This window comes from Gorilla gorilla, chromosome 9 (assembly GCF_029281585.2).
Source record: "Gorilla gorilla gorilla isolate KB3781 chromosome 9, NHGRI_mGorGor1-v2.1_pri, whole genome shotgun sequence".
Lineage (NCBI taxonomy): Eukaryota > Metazoa > Chordata > Mammalia > Primates > Hominidae > Gorilla > Gorilla gorilla.
The window spans coordinates 76,517,745-76,544,801 of NC_073233.2; the positions used below are offsets into that span (position 1 = coordinate 76,517,745).

General features: G+C 43.1%; 1 protein-coding gene across 50 annotated transcripts in view; it reads left to right on the forward strand.

The window, feature by feature from the left end:
• PPP6R3 (protein phosphatase 6 regulatory subunit 3) overlaps positions 1-26,508 on the forward strand; it is a 158,277-nt gene extending 131,769 nt beyond the window's left edge. For 20 of the 50 annotated variants that reach the window (XM_004051673.5, XM_004051674.5, XM_031016260.3 and 17 more), the window contains 8 exons: positions 1,740-1,794; positions 2,650-2,780; positions 8,000-8,121; positions 12,258-12,411; positions 13,780-13,886; positions 15,258-15,408; positions 21,813-21,932; positions 24,991-26,508. In XM_004051673.5, coding sequence (XP_004051721.2) covers positions 1,740-1,794; positions 2,650-2,780; positions 8,000-8,121; positions 12,258-12,411; positions 13,780-13,886; positions 15,258-15,408; positions 21,813-21,932; positions 24,991-25,042 — 892 coding nt within the window. In that variant the 3' untranslated portion in view covers positions 25,043-26,508. Of the gene's footprint in view, positions 1-1,739; positions 1,795-2,649; positions 2,781-7,999; positions 8,122-12,257; positions 12,412-13,779; positions 13,887-14,817; positions 14,906-15,257; positions 15,409-21,519; positions 21,538-21,812; positions 21,933-24,960 lie in introns of those variants that run through there. The other 30 variants (XM_055354666.2, XM_063693280.1, XM_063693283.1 and 27 more) reach the window with 4 other exon arrangements.
• The last annotated feature ends 549 nt before the right edge of the window (positions 26,509-27,057 follow it).

Consider the following 27,057-nt stretch of genomic DNA (forward strand, 5'->3'; position numbering starts at 1 on the left):
AATCCTGGCCTGGCACGGTGGCTCACACCTATAATCCCAGCACTTTGGGAGGCCGAGGCGCGCGGATCACTTGAGGTTAGGAGTTCGAGACCAGCCCGGCCAACGTGGCAAAACCCTGTCTCTACTAAAAATACAAAAACAATAGCCAGGCTGGGTGGTGTGTGCCTGTAGTCCGAGCTTCTGAGGAGGCTGAGGTGGGAGAATCACTTGAACTTGGGAGGCAGAGGTTGCAGTGAGCCAGGATCGCACCACTGCACTCCACCCTGGGCAACACAGGGAGACCCTGTCTCAGTAATAACAATAACAATAATAATAATAAAATTATTAATCCCTGTGTTGTTGACTGGGGCATCACGTTCCAGCAGATGACCAGGTTGGCAGGAAAAGCTCTGCCCTACATGTATTCTTATCTCTAGGTGACTCATCAGAAGGTAGATTTGGGTTTTTTGCAAGAGCCAGACACAACTAACCACTCATTTTGCAGTCAGGGTAAGAAGCAGAGAAATGAGAATTATTGATACTGTACAGAATTAACGAGTAGAAAATGTGTAGGTAGTTAACAGAAATGAAAACAGGTGGTCTAGCATCTGACATTGGGATAGAAGAGATTTATAAACAAAATATTTTGAAGTAGATATTATAGCTCATTGACACAGAGTTTAAGAAAAAAAATGAAGGCAGCTGGTATTTGAATATTGGATGATGACTCTCACAGGAGACACGGTTATGCCATAGACACCCAGTATCTGCTGTGGTCTTTGGAAGCAGTAAATCCTCAATAATTTGTTGAACCACAGCCAGTGGAGCCTGTTGTTTGTCACAAATTGCAGTTTGCAGTATGTGAGAAGCTAAAATATTTTTACAGCACGCTCTTAATTGTGCTATAAACATGCCGTATGGGCACAGTGGAATGGAGGTGCCCCTGTAAACAGCAGGAGTTGAAGGCTGTTACGTGCCTTGAGAATTGGCTCATTTTAACCCAAAAAGAGCAAGAACACAAGATATTCTGTCCATACCCCAGGAGCATTCTACTCAGGCTAGGATCCACCACCTCACACCAGACCCTGCAGGTCCCTGTTTGGTGTCTCGACATTCACGTGCCTGGACTCTTGCTTCATCTTCCTAGTTAGGATCTGTAATCTCTTTACAGTCTGTATTGCATGCTTGGACTAGTGATTGAGTAGAACAGGTCTTTTAAGAATCATAAGATAGCCCCTCCTCCTCAAACTTATGTTTAATAAGCAATGAATTCTTTTACTCCCTCCTTGCTTTTCTAGATGATATCTTGTTAACAGCATAAGATTTCATGGGTGTCTATGTATTTTGTGTATGAGTTTGACTATCCCTGGAGAAAACTCAAGTGTCTGACAGCTTTTGTATACTTCATGTTTTGACTTGGTTCTTTGCAAATAACCTTTTTCTTTGTTATATTAGTATGGCCCATGGAACTATGGTTGTTACCATAGATGTTAAAAATCTTTTATAGGAAGGATTCAAGGGTGTCCCAAAGGCTTTATGTCTCAGAAGGCTTCTATTGCAGCCCTCCTATCCTACATAAATTCATTAATACCAAGGGAGCTGGCATCATTTAATATAAGAAGGTTGTTTCTGTTTGTTTTTTATTTATAGAGATTTTGATGATAGTGTAAATATCTTAAATTTGGAAACTTTCATAAATACGGTTTCTGTGAGCTGATAGTAATTAATGCTTCCTACCCTTCTATTTTGTTTTTTTACAGTGTTTCTTTTGATCGAGTATCAGACATCAACTTTACTCTCAATACAAATGAAAGTGTAAGTATAAACTCTGTGAGCGGTGTGGCACATGAGAGGTTAAAAATTGGGTGAGTCCATGTGTGGATGCCACATGCTGGGACCCCTGTGCTCTAGAGCCCTAATCCTAAATTGGTGTTACATACTTCACTCTGTCCCACGGCCTGCCTGGCACCTGTGGGCATGTGATTTTTGCAGCCCTGGTTTATGACTTGGTGGAGCTAATAAGACCAGGGTCACTTGTGATTGCAGCGTAGACACTTGACTTCAAAGAGAAGGCTGCAGTTTGACACCAACCCACTGCCTTTGACTCCTTTGTATTGCCAGGAGAGAAATGTGGACTGGGTCAGGGCAAGCCCCTCATTACTAGGCATTTCTGTGGAAACACCGAGACAGTCATGTCACCTGAATGGAGACAGTTTATTGATTTTATGTTGACTAGCATGAGAGACCACTGGCTTATTTGCTGATGGAGTAAGGTAGGAACTGCTGATTTGAGCCATTGAAGGTTATCACTGCTCAGCTGGACTAGTAAAAGCAGTAAGTACGGTTGCTTTTCCTTGCTAGGACAGACCTGGGACCGCATCTCCAGGACAGAGGGGAGGCTCCTGGGATTACAATGATGCTTTGATGAGATGAAAGAGGATATGGTCTATGCTGCTTTTTGCTAGTCTTTTTAGGGAAACCCAGTCTTTTTTAGGGGAATTCTTGTTATGGACACAGAAACTAATGTTAGGTGTTTATATTTTATTTTGGTGTATGTGATAGGCACCATATTGTAAAGCAGTGAAAAAATGCAATTTACATTGGTAATGCTTAAGAGAAGATAACTTGACTTTAAATTTATTTTGTTTTTTTCCTCTCATTTTTTTTTAGGGAAATATTGCCTTGTTTGAAGCATGTTGTAAGGAAAGAATACAACAGTTTGATGATGGTGGCTCTGATGAGGAAGATATATGGGAGGAAAAGCACATCGCATTCACACCAGAATCCCAAAGACGATCCAGGTGAAAGATAGTTGGTTATAGTTGTAATTATAGCCAACCTGTAAAGAAAATGATTATCATGAGACATACGTTGTGTCATCACCAAACATACATGTTAACCCAGAAACCAGTGTTTTTTTTGTCATGGCCAGAAATGCCCTTGTTGGCAGGAGTTGGTGCTTCCAGTGTGACAGTGATCTGCTGGGAAATGCTGCAGGTGTTTAGACACAGTTCGTGAGATGCTGGGGCCCAGCGTCTTCCAAAGGGGAAGTGTTGCAGACAAGCGTAGTCACATAGTGCCTTTTACTAAATAAATGTTCCCTCACCAGTAATTACAACAGCAGTTATGTGTTGTTTCTTGTAAAAGATGGAAAACTTCCCAAAGGAAGGGGAAATTGTATTTAAAAGTTAATCTATTTGGGGAAGATAGGGCCATGTCAATTAATATATCTGGGTCAATCCAGTCCTTTTTTTTTTTTAAAATCATCCGTATCACAGGAACCTAAATAAATGATGCTTCTGTACACAGACAAATCTTGTTATATGAGCATTTGTTGTCAGAATCTTCATATTTAAGAGAGAGGAATATTTGAACAGCAGCTGAACTTTCATTTTTATTTCACTTATTGTTACTCATTTTATTCATTTACTTATAATAAGTAATGTTTTCACATGGCCTAGAATTCAAAGGGAATCAAAGAGTATGCAATGAAAAGTAAAACTGTCTCATCCCTTCTTCCAGCCGTCCAGTCATCTTGCCGGGGAGTCCCTCAGCATCACCTCTCGCCGCCAGTTATGTTGCCTCTTGTAGGAATGCTTGTTGCCACAGGTTATAGCAGACTCAGCAGTGGCTTGAGCAAGTAAAGCTGTGTTTGTCTCTACAGTCCAGAGTTGATAAGGGAGTTGAATAAGGCTGTTAGACCGGGCATCTTTTATTTATTCCTGCTCTCGTCTTCTGCATGTTGATTTATCTCCTATGATCACAAGATAGCTGCTATAGCTCCAGAGCCAGACAGCAAAAGAAAAATACCTTCATGGCATTTTTGTTTGTTTGTTTGGATAAAGTCCCACTCAGACTTGTTTGCCATCATTTACTGAGATTTTGTTTCTTATGTTGAATGGATTCACTAAATGATCCTTGCCCACAGCATGACTAATATGTATGAGGACAGTAATACAGTATATCTTCACAGAGCACCATGTGTGGAAGGCACAGAGAATTTAGTGTGTCAGGGAAGACTGTGTCCTGGGGGAGATGGCACCTGATACCCAGAGGGAACACTGATGACAGAAGGCAGCTTTTATTATTTAACAACTCTATTGAGGCATACTTGACGTAAACTGCATTTATTTCAGTTGTACAGTGTGGAAATTTCAACATGTATATACATCCATGAAACCATCATCCCAATCAACATCATGAACTTAACCATCACCCCAAAAAGTCTTCTCATGATCTTTTGTAATACCTTCCTCTTTCCTGTCCCGTCCCCCACAACCATCTGTTTTTTGTTCTATTAGTTTGCATTTTCTAGAGTTTTATATAAATGAAATCAATACATTATACTTTTTTTGTCTAGCTTCTTTCACTCAGCATAATTATATGAGAGCTGTCCATGTTGTCTAATGTATTAGTAGTCCATTTCTATTTTTGTGGGGTTGGGCAGGGGCTGGGTAGTATTCCATTAAGAGGATACACTACAGTGTGTTTATTCATTTTCCTATTCATGGATGTTTTGGTTGTTTCTGGTTTGAGGCCTATAATGTCACTTGAAGATAGATTGTGATGTTAAAGGTGCATACTGTAAACCCTAAAATAGTCACTAAAATAACAAAACAAAAAGTTATTGTTAATAAGCCAACAAAGGAAATAAAATCAAATCATAAAATACAAAAGAAAGCAGAAAAAGAACAAAGAGCAGCCTGGACAAACAAAACTACTGAGCAGCAGAATGATAGAGTTAGTCCTAAATAACCACGTGAAACAAACGATGCAGACACCCTCATTTAAAAGACAGAGATTGGCTGGGCACAGTGGTTCACACCTAGAATCCCAGCACTTTGGGTGGCCAAGGCAGATGGGTTGCTTGAGCCCAGGAGTTTGAGACCAGCCTAGGCAACATGGCAAAACCCTGTCTACAAAAAATACAAAAATTAGCTGGGCATGGTGGCGTGTGCCTGCTGTGAGGCGAAGCAGGAGGATTGCTGGGAAGTCGAGGCTACAGGGAGCCAAGATAAAAAAACAAAAAACGAAGATGGTCAGTTTGGATCAAAAATGAGGCCTAATTAATGCTGCCTATGGGAAATGATTTAAATACAAAGAAACAAGTATATATGAAAACATGAAAAAGAACAAGATATGTTAACACTAAGAAAAAGCCAGAAGGTCTGTATTAATCTCAAAGTAGATTTCAAAGGAAAGGGATAAAGAAAGTGATATAATGATAAAGGGGTCAATTCATTAAGAGGACATAGCAACTTTAAATGTTTACACAACCTAATAACGGAGCTTCAGGATACACAGAGGAAAAACTGGTAGAGCTGTAGAGAGAAGTAGAGCAGTCCCCAATGATGGCCAGATATTTTAACACCCCTCTCTCAGAACTGATGAAATGGGAGGTACAAATCAGTAAGGCTGTGGAGCACTTGAACAACACCATCAACTAACTTGCCCTCCTTGCACGTTTATAAAGAATCCTACCCAACAACCACAGAATGGACATTCCAGTGTGTGAAATATTTACCAAGATAGACCATAAAGCAAATCTCAGATTTCAAAGGGATCAAGTCATTTTCTGACCAAAATGGAATGAAATTAGTAATCAGTAACATAAAGACTTTTGGTTAAACCCCCAGCTTTTGTTTTTTGTTTTTTTTTTTTGAGACGGGGTCTCGCTCTGTCACCTAGGCTGGAGTGCAGTGGTGCGATCTTGGCACGCTGCAACCTCCACCTCCCAGGTTCAAGTGATTCTCCTGCCTCAGCCTCCCAAGTAGCTGGGATTACAGGCGCCTGCCACCAGACCTGGCTGATTTTTGTATTTTTAGTAGAGACAGGGTTTTACCATGTTGGCCAGACTGGTCTCGAACTCCTGACCTCAGGTGATTCGCCTGGGCGACAGAGCGAGACTCTTGTCTCAAGAAAAAAAGAAAAAAAAGAAAAGAAAATTTGCTGGAATCTACAAAAAATCTACTAGAACAATTAAAATGACTTTAGCAAAGCTGCATGATACAAGATCAATATAATTGTACCTCTTCATACTGCAACAAATGGTTGAAATTGCTAAACAAGCTGAGCATAGTGGTGCTTGCCAGTAGTCCCACCTGCTCGGGAGGCTGAGACAGGAGGATCCCTTGAACCCAGGAGTTTGAGGCTGCAGCATGCTATGATTGCACCTGTAAATAGTCACTGCATTCTAGCCTAAGCGATATAGACCCCCATCTCTTAAAAAAGGGAGAGAGAGAGAGAGAGAGAGAAACTACTAAATAATACTATTTATAGTAGCACCAACACTATTAACTGTATTAAATATGACTGGGCATGGTGGCTCATGCCTACAATCCCAGCACTTTGGGAGGCCAAGGCAGGAGGCTCTCTTGAGCCCAGGAGTTCGAGACCAGCTCGAGGAACATAGGGAGACCCCATCTCTATTTTTTTTAAAAAAAGAAAAAATTTAAATATGTAGGGACAAATCTCACAAAACATGTCCAAGACCTGTATGCTGAAAAGCCTAAAGCATAGCTGAGATAAAGACAACTTGGTAAATGTTTATAGGTAGGAAGACTCAGTATTATAATACTAAGCTGCCAGCTCTCCTCCCCAGGTTGAATCTATAGATTCAACACAAACAAAATCCTTCCAGCCTTTTTTGTAGCTATTAACAAGCTGCTGCTTAAATTCATATGGAAATGAAAAGGATCTAGACTAGCCAAAACAACTCTTATAGAGAACAACAAAATTGGAGGACAAACACTACCTTATTTTAAAATTTGTTAAAACAGTATGGTATGGGCAAGAAGGTAGGGCATAGATCAGTGGAACAGAATAGAGAGCCCATAAATACAGGCCTACGCATATATGGACAACTGACTTTTGATAGAGGCGAAAGGCAGTTCAGTGGAGAAAGGATAGTCTTTTCAACAAATGGTACTGGAACCATCAGGCATCCATATGCAAAAAAGTGAACTGATCCATACCTCTTACTATAATACATTAACTCAGAATGGATCTTAGACCCAAATGTGAAACATTAAACTGTAAAACTTCTACAAGAAAACTTAGAAAATCATTGTGACCTTGAGTTAGACAAAGATTTCTTAGATGTATCACCAAAAACACAATACATAATAATTTTTTTTTTTTTTTTTTTTGGGAGACGGAGTTTTGTTCTTCTTGTCCAGGCTGGAGTGCAGTGGCGTGATCTCAGCTCACTGCAGCCTCTGCCTCCCAGGTTCAGGTGATTCTCCTGCCTCAGCCTCTGGAGTAGCTGGAATTACAGGTGCCCGCCACCACACCCAGCTAATTTTTGTATTTTTAGTAGAGATGGGGTTTTGCCGTGTTGGCCAGGCTGGTCTCAAACTCCTGACCTCAGGTGGTCTGCCCGCCTCAGCCTCCCAAAGTGCTGGGATTACAGGCGTGAGCCACCGCGCCCATCCATAAAAGAATGATTTTAGTAAGCCGAACGTCATCAAAATTTAAAATTTTCACTCTTCAAATGACACTTTTAATAGAATGAAACGACAAACCATGCACTGGGAGAAAACATTTGCAAATGACACATTAGATAAAAGACTTGTGTATAGAGTTAAGAAATCTCTTTACTCAAGAAAAAGACAATTCAGTTTTTAAAAAGCACAAAAGTGAAAAGACAGTTAAGATATAAGATGGCAAATAAGCATTTAAAAAGATGCTCAACCTCCTTGGTCATTCCTGTACAGGAAAGTACAAATGAACACCACAGTGAAATGAACACCTTCACCCCTTCGAGAAGGTGGTTCTTAGATTGTGGCCTCCACTTTAAGCAGAGCCCACATGTTCCTGTGGTGGAGGCTTAAGTGTGAGGTTGGGCAGCACGCACGCAAAGCTGAGTCTTCCCGGGCATCCTGACCACGTGGTGCTCAGACAGATGTGATCCTGCTGAAGCACCACAGGATCTTTTGTTGCTGGATGACTGTTAGAATTTTCTGGATTTAGCTGGTGGCTGATAAGCAGCGTTAAATACTTGGGTCTTGTTTTTCCTTAGCTCGGGGAGTACAGACAGTGAGGAAAGTACAGACTCTGAAGAAGAAGATGGAGCAAAGCAAGACTTGTTTGAACCCAGCAGTGCCAACACGGAGGATAAAATGGAGGTGGACCTGAGTGAACGTAAGTGGATTCATTCTTCAGATCAGCTGCCCTGTGTTGGAATTAGGTATTGTGAACAATTGGCAAAGGAGCAGTTCACAGCATCTGAGATGATATCTGAAGGAAAGGTTGGGTTGAAGCGTGTTGTCAAGTGAATTCCTGTTGGAGGTTTAAGTTTCAGAGACAGCTTCAGGGAAGGAGCACAGAATGCATTTGTGGATAAGGTACCTCCCCTTCCTGGTAGGAAATGAACGTCAGCTGTGTGGATCTGGCTGGAGGACAGAGCCCACTGCTAGGTCAGTCTTCTGGCTGTGTACCCTGTGTGCTCTTGCAGAAGGAAAAGGCCCTGTGTTGGTGGGAAGAGGAGGACATGGTTGTGTTGTGTGGCTTCGTGAGTGGAATCAGCCAGGGGACGCAGCCTTAGCTTAACAAGCATTTCAGTGCGTTCTTCGTAGTTGATTTCAGAAGCTCACAGCCTTGAAACTTGTCCAGCTGAGTGCTTGCTTGTGCCCTGCTCCTTGCTAGGAAGACTTGAGTTAGCTGGCGTTTTAAAAATACTTTAAAAACTTCTAAAGGTTTAGGAAACAAACGTTCATGTGAAGGAGCCGTATGGGCTGATAGCGAGGCTTGCCCCAACCCTGGCCAGTCTCTGATTGCCCTGCAAGGCCTTTTTTGTGTTCAGTCCCAGAGGCTGAAGCCCAGCTAGGGTGGACCTTGTGGTGACTTCAGAGCTAGATGGGACCAGATCAGTCATCCAGCAAACTGCCACATGTTGCAGATAAGGAAACGGGATGGGAGAAGAAGAGAGAGCTGCTTTCTGCTGCCCCTTTTCCAGCCCACCCTCAGGAGGAGGAAGTGGACTTTTCTCTCCGTAATTCGGTTTCAGTCAACATGCCTTTGTCAAGTTCCTACTGTATGCCAGGTGTTAGGCCTGTAACTGTGAACGGGCCACAGACTCTGCCTCCAGGGGCTTGGGGTCGGCTGGGGAAGCAGATGGGCAGTGCAGGGGAATGGGGACAGGGTGCTAGAAGAGGGGAGCCTTCCACTAGGCCTCTTTGTAGAGGCAGGTGGGTGTGAGGCTGAAGGACCCGTAGGGATTTGCCCATGCGAGAGAGAAAACAGCTAATCCAAATGCCCAGAACGTGCTGTTTTGCATGGCTCGGGGATGAGGTGGCGGGAGCTAAGGCCAGAGGCCAGATCAGGAGTTGTATTCTGAAGGTTGTAGGGAGCCCTTGAGGATTTGACTAAGAAGATCATTATTGGTTCTGTTTCAAGACATTCATGGCAACAGTGAAAAATGGACGAGAAAACGCATGGTAGAGACGGGAGAACCATGAAGACATTGAACTGTTACACATGAGAAATAATGAGAACTGCAAGATGGGCTCCAGGCAGCAGGGAGGTGTGAGGAGGAGACAGGGCAGATGCCCTGATCTGTTGGCTCTGGAATCTGTAGGGTTTGTTGTTGTTGTTGTTGGTTTTTTTAATGTACAGTTCAAGCTTGGGTGCAGTGGCTCAGGCCTGTAATCCCAGCACTTTCTGGAGGCCGAGTCAGGCGGATCACTTGAGGCCAGGAGTTCGAGACCACCCTGGCCAACAGGGTGAAACCCTGTCTGTACTGAAAAAAAAAAAAAAAAGCTGGGCATGGTGGCATATACCCATAGTCCCAGCTACTCGGGAGGCTGAAGCAGGAGAATCGCTTGAACCTGGGAGATGGAGCTTGCAGTGAGCCAAGATCATGTTGTGCACTCCAGCCTGGGCGACAGAGTGAGACTCCGTCTGGGGAAAAAAAAAAAATACAGTTCAGTAGTATATTCACACTGTTGTGTAACAGATCTTTAAAACTTTTTCATCCTAAACTAAAACTCTGTACCCATTAAACAATTCCTCATTTCTACTTCCCCAGTCCCTAGCAGCCTCCATTCTACTCTCTGTTTCTCTGGGGTTGACTAGTCTAGGGATCTCATATAAATGGAATCATACAGTATTTGTCTTTGTGACTGGCTTGTTTCCCTTAGCATAATGTCTTCAGAGTTCATCCCTGCTGTGGTGTATACAGGATTTCCTTCTGTTCGAAGGCTGAATGACATTCTGGAATCTTTGGTTCTTTTAGCAGGCTGGGTATGGTTAAGTGACAGGGAGGGAAACACACTTGGCTGGACTGCGTGCCGCTGCTGCTGTGACTGTGGGCCTGGGTGTAGGGATAAGCAGCGAGGAGGCGAGCACCCTGGATGAGGTTCGCGTTTACCTACCTCCCGGGGTTAAGTGTGGCAGGGAACCAGGCCTCCTGCTTCTCTGTTCCTTGGGAAAGACTGCTTTTGCATCTTCAGATCTCTGGAGACACAAGTGGATAGGGTTGGGGAAGATTCTCTCTCAGGGCTTCAGGGCTACAGGGTTGCCCCAGAGAGCCTCTGCCATTCCACCAGTCTCTGTGGCTTCTGTTGGAGGTTTTGTGGACATTCAGAATCGTTTAAAATGTTACACGGACTCTGAGGAGCTCATCTGGGAAAGACTATCTCAAAGAGATAACAACAGAAAAGTCATTTGTGTGTAATATAATTTAGTTGTAGAGTAGAACTCAGATGGAATGATTCCAGAGCTTTGCATAGAGTGGGCAGGCAAAAATAACTGTCAGGTTGACTTTTTGGAGGTTTCAGGTGAGATTTTCAAACATTCAAGCATTTATTCCTTCTTGGTGTCAGTGGAGCCCTGTGACACTCACACAGGTAGGTGGGCAAGAAGCATGGAGCGCACCCTAATTAAATACCTAACTCTCTGCAGGCCCGCCTGTGATCTTTGCTAAGTGAATAGTCATTATGAAATCAAACAGATGAAGTCAGATGCCTTGCGGAAAGTCACAGTCAAGTCTGTCTTTAAACTCAGAACATTTCTATTCTACACAGGCACTTCTTAGTCACTTGTGTCTGGGTTAAGCCCTTAAATAACTTACACCAGTTTCCCTAGCATTCCTTCCTGCAACCTAGAGATTCCTAATTATGATAATATCCCTGATGGAATGCAGTGGTTCCCACATCCGGCTTGTCCCCAGCAAAGAATTGAGGATTCAGCACTCTGTGAAGGAAAAGCATGGTGTGCAGTTAGAGCAGATCCACAGTGACCTGACTTCATCAGAAGGGACACATGTCTGAGGAGGTGACATTTAAAGAGAGACCTGCAGATTAGACCCAAACTTGGCCAGCAGGCAGCATAGTAAGAAGAGCCCCACAGACCGTAAGTGTGCTCAAGCAAGTCCTGCCGCTTCAGCCTCTGAGGCCAGACCTGGTTCTGCAGGACTTAGGAAGCCTAACTGCAGTGCACTGCAGGGAGCCCGCAGAATGGGCGAAGTGCGGTCAGACCTGGACTGGGAAGCATTAAGGTTATTTCTAGTTTATTGGAGTTGAGTAATCAACATGTTCTTTTTTTAGAAAAATAAGCTTTTTACTTTTGAGTAATTTAGATTTATAGAAACATTGCCAAGATAGTAAGTCCCCATATATCCTTCACTTAGCTTCCCCAAGTATGAATGTAGCCGTGGTACATTTGTCAAAACTAAGAAATTAACATTAATCCCTCTTTGTGCATATAGCTTTGAATCTCTGTGTAGTATTTCTTTTGGAACAGTTGTTAGAAATGGGAGGTTTGAGGCTGGGCGCGGTGGCTCACGCCTGTAATCCCAGCACTTTGGGAGGCCGAGGTGGGCGGTTCACGAGGTCGGGATATTGAGACCATCCTGGCTAACACAGTGAAACCCGTCTCTACTAAAAATACAAAAAATTAGCCAGGCGTGATGGCGGGTGCCAGTAATCCCAGCTACTCAGGAGGCTGAGGCAGGAGAATGGCGTGAACCCGGGAGGCGGAGCTTGCAGTGAGCCGAGATTGCGCCACTGCACTCCAGCCTGGGCGACAGAGCGAGACTCCATCTCAAAAAAAAAAAAATAATAATAATAATAATAAAAAGAAATGGGAGGTTTGAGAATGTGGGGGCATTGTTAGAGTGCCCTCCAGGTGGCTGTGCCCTGCCCGCTCCTGCCCTCATTGGTGAGAGTGTCTTTCTCCCACAGCTCCCGTCTCTTTTGCTAATGTGTTTTTGATAAATACCTTGTGGTACATGAAACGACTGAAGTGTTTTCCAAATAGAATTTCTCCCCTCTTTTTAGCACCCAACTGGTCAGCTAACTTTGATGTCCCAATGGAAACAACCCACGGTGCTCCATTGGACTCTGTGGGATCTGACGTCTGGAGCACAGAGGAGCCGATGCCAACTAAAGAGACGGGCTGGGCTTCTTTTTCAGAGTTCACGTCTTCCCTGAGGTGAGCGAACATGTGCTGTCTCTACACCCTTCCATGGGGGACCTGGGAATGGTCAGGTGTTTGCTGTTAACGTGTGTTCTTCACCTTGACTGACTTCCAAGTTGAATATACTGCCCTGAAAAAGATTAAACATCAGCATACTGACACAGCTCTGTGTTGTAAGAAGAATAATCACCATCTTCCTTTCCTTTCCTCCTGGATTAATTGGAAATGGGAGTAGTTCTTGAACAAAGTAGCTTGTGAGGATGCGGTCCCAGGGAGTTAGCAGGACGCAGCAGAAGATGCATCTCCGTGGGCTTTTCTGGCTTCACAGAGCTGTCAGGACAGAATTGAGGAGAACAGGAATGAGGTGAAGCCAAGAAATCCTGGCAGGCACAGCACCTCTGTGTGGGGTGTGGCAGGCAAACAAAATGGATCTTGAATTCAGTAGATAATATGAACTTACAGTTCACTTGCAGCTAGTCCAGTACTGTCAATTAAGGGCTCCCAATCATTGGTAACTCAGAAGACAGGAAGACAAACTGTTTTGGGCTGACAGTTAGTGTCTTAGACAAACCAAAGAATAGGCTGAAACCCATGTTGCTTTGTAGTAACCATAGTAATAGCATTAAGTTACTATTCAGAGGTACAAGTGAGATTTGTGAAAAATGTCTCCAAAATAATGAGTTATTTCGTCTACCCCGCTTTTCAGTACAGGACATACATTTCCGCCTACTCCTTTTTTTGGTCTGTTTATAACCCGAGGATAAGAGCCTTTGGTTACTTGAGGGTGTGATTGAAGCAGCTTGCTTCTCTTTACCCTCTGTGTGCACGTCTCTGAGTTTGTGGGAGTGAGGGATAAAAGAGGAAGTGTAATGATCTCCCTCACCCCCACCCCTTACTGCTCAGGCATTTGGTGTTTTTTTACTATGTTTCCACAGTTCCAACAACAAATATCATTAAGAGGGCCAGTCTCTCCCAGGCAGTGTGGCTGAAAATAAGTAAAGGTTTTTGTAAAACCAGTCAACCTGATAAATACCGTTGCCATTGCACAATGTATGTCTTTGCTGTTCAAGCTCTGGGAGCCTCCTAGTGACTATGGTGGGATGAGAAGTTGGCACATGATGAGCCTGTCTAGAATGCTTTACAAAGTCCCTGTCTTACTGCCTTGCTGGCTTAACAGAACATTTGCCTGCCCGCACTCATCTCCTTCTTCAAACAGCTACTGGCACTTAGATCCATGTGTCACTGGAGTTTGTAACCCAGTGACTCTTACACAGATGCTAATGTCTCCTAACAAAAACTTACTTGTAAAGGCTTATTGTGAATCTTGGGGTAACTGAGGACCATTCCCTGCTGCTAATATCTGAATTTTCTCTTTTTTGAAAGCACAAAAGATTCTTTAAGGAGTAATTCTCCAGTGGAAATGGAAACCAGCACTGAACCCATGGACCCTCTGACTCCCAGTGCGGCTGCCCTGGCAGTGCAGCCAGAAGGTGCGTGCAGAGAGGCCTGGGTACACGCCAGGGTCACGTGGCTGCTTTGTCAAACCAGACCTGATTCTCAGGCTCAGGGGCTAGTGAAGCCCGGGAGTGAGATGGTGGGTCTGATGTCCACAGGGCAGCCGATGAAAGAAATTGTGCCTGTCCTTCTAGAACCACAGCATGCTGACTCTGGAAAGAGTAAGGGCTCTAAGTTACCAGGCATGCAGTGTGCAGATTAGGAAACTGAGGTCTAGAGGGAAGAAGGCCTGAGCCCATAGTACCCAGGGTGAATAAAACTGGAATTAGACGTGTGCAGCCAAGCCTGTGTGTAGTTGTCCCCTGGAGTTTGCTTTGCTCAAGCATGTGGGTGTATCTGGGTTTGTTCAGAGCTATGGGGCTGGTTATTTTCACTTCGCCATTGTAAGCAGATTGAATAGTCCTGGGAATCTCTAAAGTTCCAGTGGGTTTTCCTATTACTCTACCTAGTCAAATGTGTTCCTTGCACGGCCCTGAACTGTTTTCACCTTGATGGACAGGGCTTTGGGAGGAGGGGGATGCTAGCAAAGGGAGTGTGATGGGAACCGAAAGGATGTGGAGGGCACGAATCATGAGGTGGGCTTAAGGAGTGAGTTCTTAGAAAATGAAATGAGGTGCAGGTAGGGGGTGTGAGAACCCTCCTTCCCAGGGGCAAGGGAAAGGAATAAAACCAATAACTAATGCCGGTTTCATCATCCTCCTGAACATTTGATACAGATTCCCGCATTTGACTCCTCAGTGGTTCTGTAAGTGGGTGCACTGATCCCGTTTTCTGGATGAGGAAACTCAGGTTGTAGATGAGGTTCCTTGTCCAAGTAGTCTACAGCTAGGAAGTGGTGATGTCGATGTTTGAATCCAGGAAGCCTCACCTCAGCCAGGCTCATCACCTATGTTGGCTTCCCATTAGAGAACAAAGAAACGATCCACCAGCAACACCACAAGAAAGTAATTTTTAAAACAAAGAAAAGCAAATAGAGCCCAACTGAGGAAAACAAGTGAGTAGAGGGTAGAATGTGTAACTGCCTGCTCTGCCCCACACTGGAACAGTTAGGAGCACAAGTGTCTGCTGGGAGAAGCTGGGTATGGAGGTGGACGCTGAGCTGGGAGGGATGTAGGGGACTTGCTAGTCTCTAGTAAAGAAAACCCATGAAACCCCTCTTTAGTGGGCATCTTTAAGAAGTCTCTGCCCATCAAGAATGTGGCCCAGACAACAGCAGGCAGAAGCCATCTCACTCTTTTTTTCTTCAAGCAGTAGATGTCACGTTGGGTAGATGGGTTTGTACAGTGGTGGGGTGCCAGTTCCTTTTCGGGCTTGCTGTGTGTGACCATCAGCTGTGTTCTTTTCAGCGGCAGGCAGTGTGGCCATGGAAGCCAGCTCTGACGGAGAGGAGGATGCAGAAAGTACAGACAAGGTAACTGAGACAGTGATGAATGGCGGCATGAAGGAAACACTCAGCCTCACTGTAGATGCCAAGACAGAGACTGCGGTCTTCAAAAGGTAACCAGGGGTGAGATCCTGCTGGCAGCTTCAGGTTATTGGGAGGATGGTGGGGCAGAAACCTCAAACATTAAAATTTTTAATTTGATTCAAATGAATGTTCAGATACTAGCTTGATGTCTTTCTGTTGTCTCCATTAAACAATAAATCTTAAGAGATGGAGAATTTAGGCCCCTAAGTGCCTTTTCCCCCATAGATGTGTTCAGAAGACTGTATTTTACATCTAGCAGTTTGATAGAACTATGAGAATTGATAAATCTTTAATCACAATAGAAATTGGCTTGTGTAACAGGCTACAGAGCATGGCCCATGAAAACCGGTTTCAGGTTGACTGGTTTTACAAAAACCTTTACTTATTTTCAGTAACATACAGATGATTATCTCAGGACATAATGCAGTCATGAAAATTCAGTAGCAAAATGATAGCTTTAAAAGAACGTGACCCTTAGAAATTCACTTCTAAACTCAAAAAAGGAATTGTAATGGATATTAAAAACCTAAAACTGAGAGAATAATGGGAAAAATGTCTGTCAAAACTTAAGGACTGCAGCTAAGCCTGTGCTTAGAGCTTTAGTCTTAGAGACCATTCCAACCATTAAAAGAAGGAATGCCTCCCTGCTTATTGCGAGGTCACTACAAAACAAGGAGTGAAAGAAGAAAACCGACTGTAGACTGATTTCATACATGAGCAATTATTCTCAAAACTTAAGTTAAAAGCTAGCAAACCAAATGTAGCAATGTATTTTAAAGTCATGACCAAGGATATGTGCTCCAGTGACACAATGTAAACACCAGTGTGTACATGGTAAAAATTATTCAGAGTAATTCACAGACAAAAGGAGAAAAGCATTTGATTACAAATTAAAGCTGTTCATGATTTTCTTTGTAGCCTAGGAATAGAAAGTAAATAGGTGAAACTGGTAAGTATCTCTAGAAAATCTAGAGTAGACTTGATTCTTCACAGTGAGGCATTAGAAGTATTCCCTTTAAAGACAAGAACCAGAAAGTGGGACCTAGAGTTGCTATTTGTCTTCAGCACTGTGCTGGTGGCCTTAGCAAATGCAGCATTCCAAATAAATAAATAGTCGCTGTTGATAGGCTATGATTTATACATAAAAATTCCAATTGAATCTGTAGATAAGGATTAATAGAAAAGTTTAGCAGGTTTACGGGAGACATACAAAATCACTTGCATCCTATAAATTAATATAAGATATTCCATATGTGCCTGTTTTTAATAAAAATGTAAAACCTTATCTATAACTAGGAATATGACCTTTATGGGAAAACAGTTTAAAATCTCATGGAATATATTGAAGACCTGAATATAAATACCAAGATTTGCCATGTTTATCAATGTGAAGGTATTTTTAGCATTTCTGAACAAGTTAGTCTATGAAATTAATGAAATTTCCATCAAAACCCCAATAGAGATTTTCATGGAAATTGAGAAACTGATTGTAATAGTCATAAGACCAAAGAGAGCCAGGAATAGCCAAAAGCATTTTAAAGAAAAAAGTGAGGGGCTTCACCATATTAGATATCAAGACTTAGTAAAGCTGGCCGAGTGAGGTGGCTTGCACCTGTAATCCCAGCACTTTGGGAGGATTAGGCAGACAGATTGCTTGAGCCCAGGAGTTTGAGACCAGCCTAGGCAACGTGGCAAAATCCTGTCTCTGCAAAAAAATACAAAAATTAGCTGAATGTGGTGGTGTGTGCCTGTGGTCCCAGCTACTTGGGGGTGCTGAAGTCGAGGCTGCAGTGAGCTGTGTCCCCTGCTGCACTCCAGCCTGGGGGACAAAATGAGACCCTGTCTCAAACAAAAACGAAAACAAAACTTAGTAAAGCTACTGAGATGGTGTGGCTTTGGCAAAGAATTATACAAAGAGACCCCCTCCACTACATGAACTTGTTACATGTTAGAATGCCATTATAATTCAATGAGGAAAGAGTGGACTAGTAAATAGTGATTATCCACATAGTAGAAAAATAAAATTAGATATTTTGTCTCAACATAAATATGAAAAGCATGAACTGTACAGCTTTTAGAAGACAACAAAAGAGAGTATCTTTACAGTTTGGGTGTAAGGCATTTTTTTAACCATAAAAAGCCAAACCATAAAGGAAAATATTGGTAAGTTTGACTTTAATTTCTAATATCCCAGAAGACATAAAATGAAAAGACAAGCCACAACCAGTAAAGAACCAGTAGCCAGGATATTAGAAAGAACCTTATATCAATAAGAGATAGTCTAATTTTTTTAAATGGACAAAGGATGCAAACAAGCAACTGTCTGTGGAGGAAAACAAGGAGCAAACCAAATCCAGAGTAAATGGGACCTGTCAGTTACAGTAGTAAGTAAATACTATTTCATGCTCACCAGTCTACTAATTCCTATCTTAAGTTGTTAGAGAAAATAGAAAAAGTACAAAACCTGCCCAGCTCTTTTTATGAGGGCAGTGAAATTTGAATTCCAAAACCAGATAAAGATAATTACAGAAAATGATCAGTTCATGCCACTTACAGGCTACTGAATGCAAAAATCCTGTGTAAGGTATTTGCTGACTGGATCCAACAGTGTATTAAAAATAATTTATAATGATTAGTTAGGGTTTATCCTGGAAGGCAAGGATGGCTCAAAGTCAGAGAAATCTGTAAGTTTAATCTCCATATATGGTGTTAGACAGAAAGTCAGTCATTTGATTTTTTTTATAAGGTTCCATAGCTATATATGATTAAAACTCTGAGAAAACCAGTAACAGAAGTGAATTTATTTTTCTTCTTCTTTCCTCCTCCTCCTCCTCCCTCCTTCCTCCTTCTTTCTTCTTTCTTCTTCAAGATGAGTGCAGTGATGTGGATCTCGGCTCACTGCAATCTCTGTCTCCTGGGCTCAAGCCATCCTCCCACCTCAACCTCCTAAGTAACTGGGACTAGGACTACAGGCACACGCCACCATGCTCAGCAAATTTTTGTAGTTTTTTTTTTTTTTTTTTTGTAGTGATGGGGTTTCACCATGTTGCCCAGGCTGGTCTCAAACTCCTGAGCTCAAGCAATCCACCTGCCTCCACCTCCCAAAGTGCTGGGATTACAGATGTGAGCCACCGCGCCTGGCCATGAATTTCATTAACTTGGTATAAGTTAAATACCAATACCAAAATGCTACAGTGAAACTAATACCTAATGAGGAAAGTTTAGATGCATTCACTTTAAGACGAAGCCTTAAAGGATGTCCATTTTCATTGCCAGTGTTAGGCAGTCCTGGAAGGAAAAGGAAATAGAGTTATAGGTAAAGATCAGGAGGAAGTGATAAAACTGTTGTTCTTTGCAGGTGGTAATGATTACCTACAACCAAGTCAGTAGCAAACTTGTAACTAATAAGAATTCAGTAAAGCTATTGAGTAAGAAATCAGTTTAAAAAATCAGTAGTCTTTTTCTTCATCAGTAGTAAGCAACCAGAACATAAAATAAAAAGCAAGGTATTATTCCAAAATACATCAAAATATAAATTATTCAGGAATGATCTTAACCCAAGTCTCTATAGAGAAAACTTGAAGAAATCTGGACAAGTGGAGACCATGGCATAGTTTAGTGCTGCAAAGACATCTGCCATCCTGAAGTTAGTGTTTAACGCAGTCTCAATCCAAATTTCAGTTGGATTTTTAGAAGGAACTTAATACTCTAAAATTTATATGGAAAAATGAAGGTTCCCAAATTGCTTAGAGGTAACCAAAAGGGAAGATTGAAAAAGGGACTTGCCCTGCTAGATAGTCACGCTGCAAAGTCACAGTGATTGGAACAGTTTTGATATTAGTGTCCAAACAGGTACAGGTGTCAGTGTGATGAAATAGAGGGATTAATAATGGGGAGGGGAGAGGAAGGGCTGGTTCACCAAAAGGAAAAGTCAGGCGAGATCCTCCCTAATCTACATTCTAAAACAACTCCAGCTGGATTAAAAGACAATAAGAAAAACACGTGCAGTGCTTTCTGTGCACCAGGCCCTGCTCTCTACACTCTCCATGTGTGGTAGCTCATGGATTATTCTTAGGAACCCTATAAGATAGGTACTGGGATTATTATCCCTGCTTTTCAGGTGAGGAAACTGAGGCACTAGAGTTAAGTGATGAGGCCAGAGGCCAGAGTCTCATGATGGTTAATAAAAGAAATAGAGAATGTCTTTTTAACCTGTGGGCAGAAAGGGACTTCTGTATCTATCTCATCTGTCTGTCATCTATCTATCTGTCTGTCTGTCTGCCTATCTAATCTATCATCTGTCAGTCTATATCTAATCTAGATTTTTTTTTTTTTTAACACGAGGTCTCGCTCCGTTGCCCAGGCTGGAATGCAGTGGCGCAATCATAGCTCACTGTAACTTCCAACTCCTGAGCTCCAGCAGTCCTCCCACCTCAGTATCCCAAGTAGCTGGAACTACAGTTGTGTGCCACCACTCCTGGCTTAATTTTTTTGTTTGTTTACTTTTTTATTTTTGTGGCCCAGGCTGATCTCAAACTCCTGGCTTCAAGTGAGCCTCCTTCCTTGGTAGTACTTCTTTAAAAAAAAAGCCTTCAAAAACAGAAACTATAATGCAAAGAGTTGAGTTAGATTATATTAAAGTTAAGAATTTCTGGTTGATAAAATGCTGCAGACAAAATTAAGAGGCTGATGGCAAACTGAAAAAAACATCTGTAGTAGCTAAATCAACAAGAGACTGACATTATATATTCAAGGACTTCCTATAAACTACTAAGAAGAAGAAAACCCAAATCAGAAAATTGGCAAAAGATAAGTTTATAGACAAGCCTTAAAAGCTTAAAAAAAAAAAAAATGCTCAAAACTCATCAGAGAATTATAAATGAAAACAATATAGGACTTGATACTCTTCTTACACGAGCAGCAGTTAAAGGTGGATGATGTTGAGTGGTGGTGGGCTGCAGCCTGCGGGGCCCTGGTGGCCTGCTGGTGAGGAATACAGACCAGGGCAGTCATTCTGGGTAGTAGCGTGGGCTTCTTTGTAGGTAGAAAAATGGCCTACAACTCTTCACTCCTGGGTGTCAATTACTGAGAAACGCCCAGACAGGTCTGCCAGGGGCCGTGGACAGTGATGGTCGTCACAGCACCCTGCATGGAAGTGTGGGGTGGAGGGCAGCTTTGGTTGGGAGAAGCCACATAGAGTGTAGGTGCACGCCACGGGTGCTGTGCCACAGTCAGTGGTGACAGTGGGTCTCCCCGACTTGCTGAGTTAAGAGGTAAATACAATGAGATGTAGAGTTGAATCCATCCCAGTTAGTGACTCAGAATACACATTATGTTACGACTATTTTTTAAAGAATTAGAATTAGAAACACATTAGTTGCTTTGAAGGGAAAGGAGTGGAGAGTGGGGATGAAGAAGAGTAACTTTACAGAGAAGGAACCAGGTAATTCAGATGATCACTAAATCATACGATTTTAACTCATTTTCCTACTTATAAATTGCTTGGAACTATCTGGAAACGACCCAAGAATGCATCCTAATATGAGGTTTTTCATAAGCAAAATCCAGGACAGAATCAGCTCTGAGTGATGGACCTTTCACTCTTACTAGTGCCATTGTGATTATGTAAAACGGGGAATCCCAGACTGAATAGGCAGAGTCTAAATTTCTAGCCCACAGAGCTGAGGAGAGTGTCTCTTGTGTCTTTCTCCACCAAGAGCCATCTAAGGGGGAAAAACAATCCTTCTGGGTCTCATTTTACCCAAATTCTCTGTGTCCTTAGGATCAGCTCTTGGCCCCCTCTTCTCCCTCTGGCGTTTGTGCTTCTCACACATTGTTCGAGGGCAACTCGAGGAGCCGTGAAATCCGATGCAGTCAACACGGTGACCTCATGTGACTGAGGCTTCCAGCCAGCAAGCTGATGGGGTCTGTCTTGCTGCTTTAATGGTGGGCTTGGCCCCAAAAGCAAAGTGCTTTAACTAAAGACTCATTCCTTCAAACAGGTTCTTTGACACCTTCACCGAGTCTGCAGTTTTGCTTACGTGCAGTCGTGGACATATTATTCCCCCAAATTCCTCATTTCTAGGAGTATTCTGAAACTCTTGTACATTTCTTTTTCTGTTTTGCACACTGGGCTTCAGAGTGTTGAAATCTTATCGGTATGTACAGTGTTATGGGACCGTTCTTTATCAGATGCCAGCCACATTACATTGTCCCTGTTTTGGTTCCCACCTGTGTGCGACCCTTTCCTTTTGTGATTCCCCAGTCACTGTCTGTGGTTGTGTGATCGTGCACCCTGCGCATGCTCAGTCCCAGGATGCTTTGCCTCCGCGGCAGTCATGACTCCAGAGCCATCTGCATGTGACCTCATCCTCTGGTGCCTAGGTGCTGGTCCCTAGGGTGTTTGATGTGCCTGTCATCCTCTTTACTGCAGTGAGGAAGGGAAACTGTCTACCTCTCAAGATGCTGCTTGTAAAGACGCGGAGGAGTGTCCCGAGACTGCAGAGGTGAAGTGCGCCGCGTCCCGGCCTCCCAGCAGCAGTCCCGAGCAGAGGTAACCACCCGCCTCCTCAAACCCACCCCGGCCCTGCCCTGACGTTGCCTGTTGCTTCCTGGGAGTTGGGAGGGGACTAGAGGGATGTTTACAGCTGTGCTCAAGTCTTCCGCCGCTGACCTGGCAGGACAGGGTTTTCTCAGTCCTTAATGAGCTGAGTCCGACTGAGCTGAGAACTTAGAAACAGCAGTTCCTCTCCTTAGCGTAGAAACCGAAATCCAGTTTTTAGAGACTCTTTAACATCACTCGCTCTTTTAGAAGTGGCTCCGAACAGAGGGGTCTCCTCACCCTTGTTGAGGTACTGAGCTGAGGGTGGCATTGAGCCCCTCCAGGACTTGAGTTCTCATTGGCCCCACTAAAGTCATCCAGCCGCCAGGCACGAGCAGATCGTGGTGCCTATTTGCCCACAGTCCTGCCTGTGTGACACAAGGAGAACTTGCTGGAGCCCTTTCATACATGTAGCTAAATAATTCCTAGTGCTTAAGTGACTCCCTGTAATCTTAAGTATGAAATGCCCACTCCCAGAGCTGTGTGACTTAGAATGTGATGTTTTGTTTCTAGTCACTTTTTGCTTAGCCTGAGCCCATGGTCTGAAGGGATGGGCCAGTCTAAGCCTCAGCCACCCGGAGCCCATGCCAGGCCCTTAGCGAGACTGAGCATGGCTCAAAGATGAGGCTGCACCCCTGGGCCACAGGAAGCTTTGTTCAGCACTTCCCAGAATTAACTTCTGTGAACAAATGTAGCTAAGATTGTATATTCCTTCCATAAGGAATAAAATAACCTTTAAAGCTATTTCAGAGAAGTTTTAACCCCCCCACCCCCACCCCATCCTCCCCCAAATCTTGGCAGCATTGTATGAGAGCATAACCAGTGGGAATCAGCAGGGAGCACTCTTTGTTGGTCCAAAATCCTGTATTCACAGTGTAGCAAGCTGTTTGTGTTCCTCCTGTGGAAATTGTAGCCAAAATAAAGCCTTTGTTTTTGTGATTAAAAATATTTTTTTGCATATAAAACAAATTAAGAACTATTTGAGCATGTTGGCTCTAGTGAAGGCTTTTGGGGGAAGAGGCAGGGTGGCCCTCTAGCACTGGGAAGCTGCCTCAACTCTGCTTCTACGGATTGGGCAAGTCACTCTCTTTCTTGGGGTTTCAGTGTATTTTTTAATGGTCCCTTATAGATCTAATTCCCAATCAGTTATTTCAGCTCTCTGATTTCTACCTATAAATTTCCTTTATATTGAGGGCTGCCTAGGCAGGATTGTCCAGGTCCATCCCAGTTTGGGGCAGTTGCTTCAGGGGAATATTCTTGGTTTCTCTGTCATAAGGATGCACAAGGCTCTGGAGTCATTTCCTTGGCTTTCTGAGCACAGAAGAATTGTTTGCATAAGGGGAAGCCACTTGCTCTCCTCTGTGGCTGGGAATGCCTGCTCTGAAGAGCCCTGCCCTAACCTGCTGGGCCAAGGGATGGAGGAAAAGATGGGGTGAGCCAGTGGAAGAAGAGGGGCATCACTTGGGTCCATGCCTTTGTCCATCTGTCCTTTCCTCTGACACACGTTTGTGTGTGGTGGCCACTGGTCTAGGCCGGGTCATAAAGCTGCAGCACATGGACACCCAGTGATCTCGGGGCATACTAGAGGCACGTTCATCAAGAAGCCACGAAGAAGGGACAGGGGTCCATGTGAGCTGGGGTGCGGGGGCGAGGCTCTCTGAGGTGATGTTGGAGTGGGCATTAGGGCAGACCTAGAGTGCGTCCTAGATTGCATGTGTTCTAAAGTGACGTATGACAGCATGGGATATTGAACTCACCCGTCTTCCCTGTGTGGTTCCCGTCCCAGCCAGATACCACAGTTCCTTGGATTGGCAGGCACGCTGTTTCCTGTCACACTTAAAGATCTGCATTGTCACATGATCTCACTTTTCACAGCTGTTTTATCAAGCCTGTCCTTTGTGCTTCTGATGTGCTGAGCATGCTGCACACATTATATACTTATTTCATATGTATACTAGTGAAGCCCTGTGGGGTGCGGGGAGGGTTATTTTCCCATTTTACAGAGGAGAAAACAGAACTGAGAGGGGCTAAGAAATCTACTTATAAGTTCACTCAGCTTGTTAAGTGAAGGCAAGTTACATACCAGTTATGTCTAGTTCCTTAAGTGAAGGCAAGTTACATACCAGTTATGTCTAGTTCCAGAAGTCTCGGTTCCTACGTCTCTCATACGTGGAGCCACCATCAGATGTAAGTGAGCAGAGTGGATTGTGTGTGCAGAGCTGACTTTCTGGTTCACTGTATAACCAGCAGGTGTAAGGCATGGGTAGCATTCTAGCTGTAAATTGTGAATGCTAGTGGAAAAGTGCTTGTGGGCATCCCAGTTACAGCCCTAAGCACCCTTTCCCAAGTCTGCTTGATACAATTTTGGTCAAGCCTTCCAGAATAGGTTATATATTCAGGTTGTAATTTTGGCAGGAAGGCAAAACCTGGACACTTTGTTATATACTGTCCCACCTGTTGTTATTCCCTCCCAGTTTTGAGCCTAACATTTGCTTTGTGGGACATGTTCTTCAAGTGGACACCTTTTTTTTTTTCCCAGTAGTTTATTTGCAAACCTTCTTTCATTTCCTTTTTTCCCCCCTTTCCTAGTAGCAGAATCCTGTTTCCAAGTGAAATAGTATGTGGATTCCAATCTGTGGGTCACATAAAAGCTTTCTTGAAGGAGCAGTGAACACATAGCTCCTGAAGGCTCTGGAAGCCACAGTTTATACCCCTCTGACCTAGTCGCTCCCTGTGCTTCTTGGAGGCCGCGGTGGGGCGGTTCTCCCAGAGCATTTGCTCTGCTGCTGCCCTTGCTGAATGCCAGTTCACCCGGTGATGAAGCTTAGATGCACTCAGAATTTTCTAGAGCTTTTGCTCCATTCATTTACATATCATTTTATTAAAAACTTACTAAGTTCAAAACAATGTTAAAATAAGTTGTCCCTGCCCTTGGGGAGCTCAGCTAAGTAGGTTTTGTTTTTCATATTTCTGCTGCAAGTGCCTCCGATGCCTGTCTGTTGCTCCTTAGGACTGGCCAGCCAAGCGCACCAGGTGACACTTCAGTGAATGGCCCTGTATGACGGGTGACGTCTGCTGCTGCTGACTGAGGACTGCAGACCGCCACCACTCAGGGGCTCTGGAGGGGTCAGCTGGAGCCCACCAAGCTGTCACTGCTGCACTCACTCTGCAAGGGATCAGGACCAGCAACCTTTATATTCTAGATTCTAAGACATTGTACAGAGAAATTCAGAAGTGTAAAAATATTGCACATTGACAAATACCAAGAATTTTTGCGTATGTTTATATTGTATTGTTCTAAATAATGGGTAGCCTGTGAAATAAGATCTTGCCACCCATGTAATAATAGTAGTAATACTATAGTTAAAATGGCTGTAAGAATAGTTTTATAAAAGTGAATACACAGATCTATTGTATTTGAAACATAACTATTTGACAATTATTAGTGTGACCAAAGTATTAGGCGGTTTTCATACATTTTTCACCTTGTACAAAATTATGAATTCATTTTTCTTCCAGGCTGACAAGGAGTTGTAGAATGAAAATGCCCTCTAAGTGTTATTTTGGTTGTTCTAACTTACAAAAGTGATTTTGAATAAGAAATATTTGGTGTTCTTTTTATAACCAGTTTTTGATTGGTAATTGTTTTCTGTATTGTTTAAAACGGATCAAAAATGTAAGTCTATTGGTAGAGATTAAGTATTTATTGCTACATCATAGTTGATAAATTGATGTTATTGTAAAGCCATATGTTCTGTTCAAGTCTTGTTTGCTTGAAATGATTATTCCTACAAGTGAAACACTAGACTATTTGGAGTGTATATGGCTTGTGTTTTGGGATTTTTTTTTTTTTTTTTGGCTTTTGTTTTTGTGTTTTGTTTCGTTTGGTAGTTCATCTGCCTTTTAACCCATTCACCAAAATTTACCTTGTTAACAAGCATCACCAATGAACATTTCAGAGCAATCTGCATATTTAACAGACCTAAAATAAATCCTATTAGGCAAGTCAGTTGAAAATGCTCGTGCTGCTAATGGAATTAGAGTACGTTCATTTTACAGGCTAGTATTTTAAAAGTAGAAATCAAAATCTGGCACCGAAGCATGCTAATTGTTTACTGTACCTTGTGAGGTTTTCACTCATAAATTTAAACCAGTGTATTTTTTTAGAACTGGTTTGTGTATATATATAGTGATTATGGATACTAATTCAATGTAATTTATAATTTTCTATGTCAATACAAAAATACATCACAGCCTTCTCAAACAGCTCAAGCAATATATTGTATATTGCCATATCGTCTGGTGAAAGGGTTAAATTACTTCACCTCTTGCACTTTTAGATGCAAATCAGTTTTTCATTTCTGTAATAGAAAATTATTCATGTATTTTTACATCATTTGTTTTTCCTGACCAGTATTTAAAACCAAAAGGATATTCTGAAAAATGGCCAACAATTTTTTTAGAAATAGCATCCCAAGCAGCGTGCCTAAACATTACATTGCATATGGAAATAAAAGAATCAAACGTCTAATGCCTTATTATTTCTGATTTCCTTTTTCATTTTAAGTGGTGTGGAGATTCCAGCACTCCCAGGACAGTGGAGTCAGCAGTAAGCCCTGGGACAGGTGGCAAGGGTGGGTCCCTTGAACTTTGCACGCCTCCTCAGGAACCCCCTTTCCCGGGTGAGCTCCTCTCTGAAGAGACTGTCCTTGGGCCTCCTCTGGAAGCAGCACCCCCAAGGACAGGGCTCCTCCTGCTTGCCTCAGGGCTGCCTGACTTGAATGGCATTGGACCTCGGGGATTACTGGTAGATAATATGCTCTGGTCTCGCCTGGTGGTGAGTTTTGCCAGCCATGGCCAGGGTTTGGCTCCACTGGTGGCACACGTGGCCTCCGTGGTATGTACCTGGTGGCTTCTCCATCGCACCGTGGCCTCTGTGGTATGGACTTGGTGGCTTCTCCATCCTACCCAAGGTAACAGTGTCTTGCTTCATCCCACTGACTGCTAGGGAGAGAGCCTCTGGGACTTTTCTTTGGGGCAGCATTTTGTTTTGTCTTTCGTAGCAGGGAAAGGATAT